At 39.1% G+C, this 5,088-nt stretch overlaps 1 protein-coding gene across 1 annotated transcript; it reads left to right on the top strand.

Annotated features, from left to right (window-relative positions):
• Positions 1–710: 710 nt before the first annotated feature.
• On the top strand, positions 711–1,322 carry LOC138895736 (uncharacterized). Its single transcript, XM_070180461.1, has one exon. It carries the CDS (start codon positions 711–713, stop codon positions 1,320–1,322), a length of 612 nt encoding a protein of 203 aa, XP_070036562.1.
• Positions 1,323–5,088: the final 3,766 nt, after the last annotated feature.

The raw sequence follows: 5,088 nt of genomic DNA on the forward strand, positions 1-5,088 counted from the left end.
AAACAACCCAGGAATTGGCATAACACCAACAATAACCAAAGGAATTGAGGAGGAAACAATCAAGGAAATTGGGGAAACAATAATAATCACGCAAATCGAGGTTCGGGTTTTCAAAGGTCCCCAATGTACCAACAACCAAGCAACCCACCTCCTTATCCTTTACATGGTTCAAGTTCTTTAAACAATGAAATGGACCGTATTGAGAACATTTTCAATCAAATGATGGAGAAGATTATGGATTCGAATGCCCAACTTAGCGCACATACCACACCAATCCGTAATCTTGAAGTTCAAATGGGGCAAATATCTAAAGATCTTAATACTCATCCTAAGAGTGTATTACCAAGTGACAACGTAGTAAACCCAAAGGGTGGTAATAACATGGTACATGCTATAGAGGTTATCACAAAAAGTGGAAGAGGCGGGAATGCACCCACCTCAAATGAAAGGTAACTTGTGGATGATGACCTAGTGATACAAGAGGAGGAAATCCCATGCAATGATGTTCAAGTACTTGATGAGGTTCGGATTGATATTGATGATAGTGTGGAGGAGACCCAAGAAGAGGTGAACCGGTCTAGGGAACACATTATAGATATACCGAAACTGGTAGTGCAAAGGGCAAAGGTACCCGTGCCAAATCCCCCACCTCCTTATCCTCAAAGACTTGCTAAGAAAAATGGTAAAAATCAATTCAAGAAGTTTATTCAATGACGAAAGGTATCTCCATCAATGTGCCACTGGTAGAAGCTTTAGAACAAATGCCATGTTATGCCAAGTTTATTAAAGATCTTGTAACTAAGAAGAGGTCGATGAATTTTGAAACTGTCAAGGTCAATCACCAAGTGAGTGCAATTGTTCATTCCATGGCTCCTAAGTTGGAGGATCCCAGTGCTTTCACGATTCCTTGTACTATTGAAAGTGCCAATTTTGCTCAATCTCTTTGTGATCTTGGGGCGAGTATCAATTTTATGCCCTACTCGATGTTCAAAACTTTGGGGATTGGGAAACCAAGACCCATATTTATGAGGTTGCAAATGGCAGATCGTACCATAAAGAGTCCATTGGGATTGATTGAGGATGTCTTGGTTCGAGTTGATAAGTTTATCCTTCCAACGGACTTTGTGATTCTAGATTGTGAGGTTGATTATGAAGTGCCTATCATTATTGGGAGGCCTTTCCTTGCCACGGGTAAGGCCCTTTGTGATGTGGAAGCCAGAGAAATCACTTTCCGGGTTGGTGATGAGCAAGTGGTATTCCATGTGTGCAAGTCTATGCATCAACCATTAGCAATGAAGTGTGTTCTTTTGTGGACTTGGTGACCGATATCATTATTGATGACACAAGTGCTACAATCAATGTTGGTGATATATCGGAAGCCGTTTTGCTCAATGTTGATGATGATGAGATGTATGGTTTCATCGAATGCGTTAACTCTTTGTAAGGAATGGGGTCTTACAACTATGCACCCCGAAAGTTATCTTTGGATCTTGAGAATAGGAAGACTCCTCCTACAAAGCCTTCTATTGAAAAGCCACGTACTTTGGAGTTAAAACCATTGCCACCGCACCTTCAGTATGAATTTCTTGGCCCTTGTTCTACTTTACCGATTACTCTTTCCTCTTGTTTGACTAACGTGCAGGTTGATTCCATATTGGCGGTGTTGCAAAAGAGGAAGAAAGATATTGGGTGGACTTTAGCCGACATTTGGGGTATAAGCCCCGCATTTTGCATGCATAAGATCAAGTTGGAGGATGGTGCCAAACCGTCTATTGAGCGTCAAAGAAGACTCAGTGAAGCTATGCAAGAGGTGGTCAAAAAGGCGATTATCTAGTGGTTGGATGACAGGGTTGTCTACCGCATTTCTGATAGTTCATGGACTTATTCAGTTTGATGTATCCTAAAGAAGGGGGGCATGACGGTTGTTACCAATGATAAGAATGAGTTTATTCCTACAGGAACGGTCACCTGTTAGAGAGTTTGTATGGATTATCATAAGCTCAACAAAGTCACAAGAAATGATCAGTTTCCTCTTCCTTTCACGGATCAAATGTTGATAGGTTGGCCGGCCGTGCTTTCTATTATTTTCTTGATGGGTACTCAGGGTACACCAAATTCTTATTGATCCGGACGATCAAGAGAAAATCACTTTACATGTCCATATGGTACGTTTGCTTTCAACAGATGCCTTTTTGTTTATGCAATTCACCGACGACTTTTCAACAGTGTATGATGGCTATTTTCGCGGACATGGTGGAAAACTACCTTGAGATCTTCATGGATGACTTTTTGGTGGTTGGAGATTCTTTTGATGATTGTCTTGATAATTTGGATAAAGTGTTGGCTAGATGTGAGGAAACAAATTTGGTGCTCAATTGGGAGAAATGTCATTTCATGTTAGTCATGACCCCAAAGTACCACCTAAGGCAGTCGTGATGGCACATTGTCTTTAAGACTAGGTAAGCCTAACATTCATGAATAACTTAATAGAATTTAACAACTAAGATAATACGATAAATCTATAAAACTCATAATAACTCCTAAAAAGAAAATTTGTAACAAAATTTCCAAAATCGATGGAATCGAGTCATAAGCTCTGTAGGAATATATTGAAAAATCCCTAATACAACATTGTCTAGATAAAGAGTAAACAATAGCAAAATAAGGACAGAAGGTGACTCCGAGGCCTGCGAACGCCGAGCAGGTATACCTTGAAATCTTCGAACTGAATGATCCACTCACTGATGCCTAGCCTGAGTTGAGGTACCCAGATTTGCACAAAAATGTGCAGAAGCGTAGTATGAGTACATCACAACGGTACCTAGTAAGTATCAAGCCTAACCTCGGTAGAGTAGTGACGAGGCCAAGTCAAGACACCTGCTAGGATAATAAAACTGAACAAGTATATCATAGTCTAATAGTGAAAATGAGGAAATAGTGACAATAAAGCAATACAATAAGGTAAGCTATAACTGAATTTAAAGTAATAAAGGCAACAAAGAGGGAACACGTGATAAGAACATCAAGAAAACAATGCGAACAAATACAAGTGAGGTAAATAAGAGATAATAATAAGAATCATAATCGAGGTACCGCCTCAATTCACAATCACAATCACAATCTTTCCTTATACCACCGTATGAGCCTTACATTTAGATAGTTTTGAAAATATTTTTCCCGAAATAGCTACACGCACTTTTACCCACCTTATGTCGCTATGTGTCTTCAAACAACACGCACATAAATCCCACCTTATGCTGTCGCATGCACATCAACCCCTATCTTTATACCACCACATGCACATCAATATCATAACACAATAACAACTCGCACCACAAGTGCCCATATGCGACAATTTGCCATAAATTAACAATACCAAAGTTTCCATAACATATAGCCCACGACTCAACCACAATATGAACAAGAATCCCAATAATGACAATATGAATGAGAATTACTCAACAAGGGAAGATATCTCAATAATCAATAACTTCAACCTCAATGTGATATTAGCTTTCATAACTTTAAGTTCAGTAACTCAAAAGTGAAGGTATTTCCACGAAATGACAGTTTTCACTTTAAAAGTAAAATGTAAACTTAACAATAAAAGAGATGGTATGAAATAGTATCTATATCTAAATACATGGAATAACTCAACATGGAAGGACACCATGAAATACCAACTCCAAATAAGAATAACTCGACAATAAAAGAGGTAACGTGACAATAAGAGAGATAACAAAGGCAATTAAAGCATATAAGAGTATGTTTGACAATAATGGATAAGGAATGTGATAACAAGCATCAAGTAAAGCATGTAAGAGCAATTGAACAATGGAAGATATAACATGATATTACAATTTCTAATTTAATGCATGAAAGAGTCTAAGAATCTAGTCCAGTTAAGATACCACACATAAGCCCGTATACACACTCGTCACCCTGTGTACACGTCTTTCACGTAACTCAAATAACACAAATCAACCCAAGTCCTAAGGGTTAGTTCCCCCACACAATGTTAGGTAAGATACTTACCTTAAACAAGCTAAATCAACACACTAGTAAGCCTTTCCCATGAAAATCCAACTCCGAACGGCTCGAATCTAGCCAAAATAACTTAATACCATAAATACAAACCATAGAAAATGATTGCGGATAATAAAGTTGCAATCTTTAAAGAAAATCAAAAACTCAACTCAAAAAGTTGACCCTAGGACCGCACCTCGGAACCCAACCAAACTTACAAAATCCGAACACCCATTCAATAACTAGTCCAACCATGCCAAAATTATCCAATTCCGACCTCAAATCGACCTTCAAATCCCCAATTTTCACTTTAGGAAGTTTTACAAAATTCCCCCATTTCTTCACTTCAATTCACTAAATAAATGAGAATAACTAAGATGGAATCATGATTAATTAACAAATCTGAGTCAAAAGCACTTACGCAGATCCAAGACATGAAAATCCCCTCCAAAATCTCCCAAAACTGAGTTCTACAACTCAAAATATGAAATAATAACTCTAACCTTCGATTTGGGTTTTTAAATCTGCTGCCCAGGTGTTGTGCATTGCAATGGCGGGACCCGTATCACGATCACAAAGAACAAACAATCACTGCCTCCAAAATGGTCTATGTGAGTACGAAGACACAATCGCGAATGCGAGGCTTACCCGACCTGACTCTTCGCAAACATGCGCACAACTTCGTGATCGCGTAGGCTTAAAGCCTGATGCTCCAGTTGACCACTCCTCTACGCGAACAGGTGAACCTCCTCGCGTCCACGATGAATTGAGCCTCAAAAAGCTACGCGAACGTGATGAATAAATTCCAGCTGCCAATAACAACTCTTCACGATCGCGCTTCTTTCTTCGCGATCGCAAAAGAGGAAACTAGATACAAAAAATCAGCAATCCAATAAAGTCCATAATGAAGCCTAATTTGATCCGAATCACACCCGAGCCCCCCGGCCGAACATACCTTCAAGTCCCAAAACATAAAAAGAACCTACCCGAGGCCTAAAATCACATCAAACAATATCAAATCTACGAATCGCTTCCCAATTCAAACCTATTAAATCAATGAAC

This window comes from Nicotiana tomentosiformis, chromosome 7 (assembly GCF_000390325.3).
Source record: "Nicotiana tomentosiformis chromosome 7, ASM39032v3, whole genome shotgun sequence".
Lineage (NCBI taxonomy): Eukaryota > Viridiplantae > Streptophyta > Magnoliopsida > Solanales > Solanaceae > Nicotiana > Nicotiana tomentosiformis.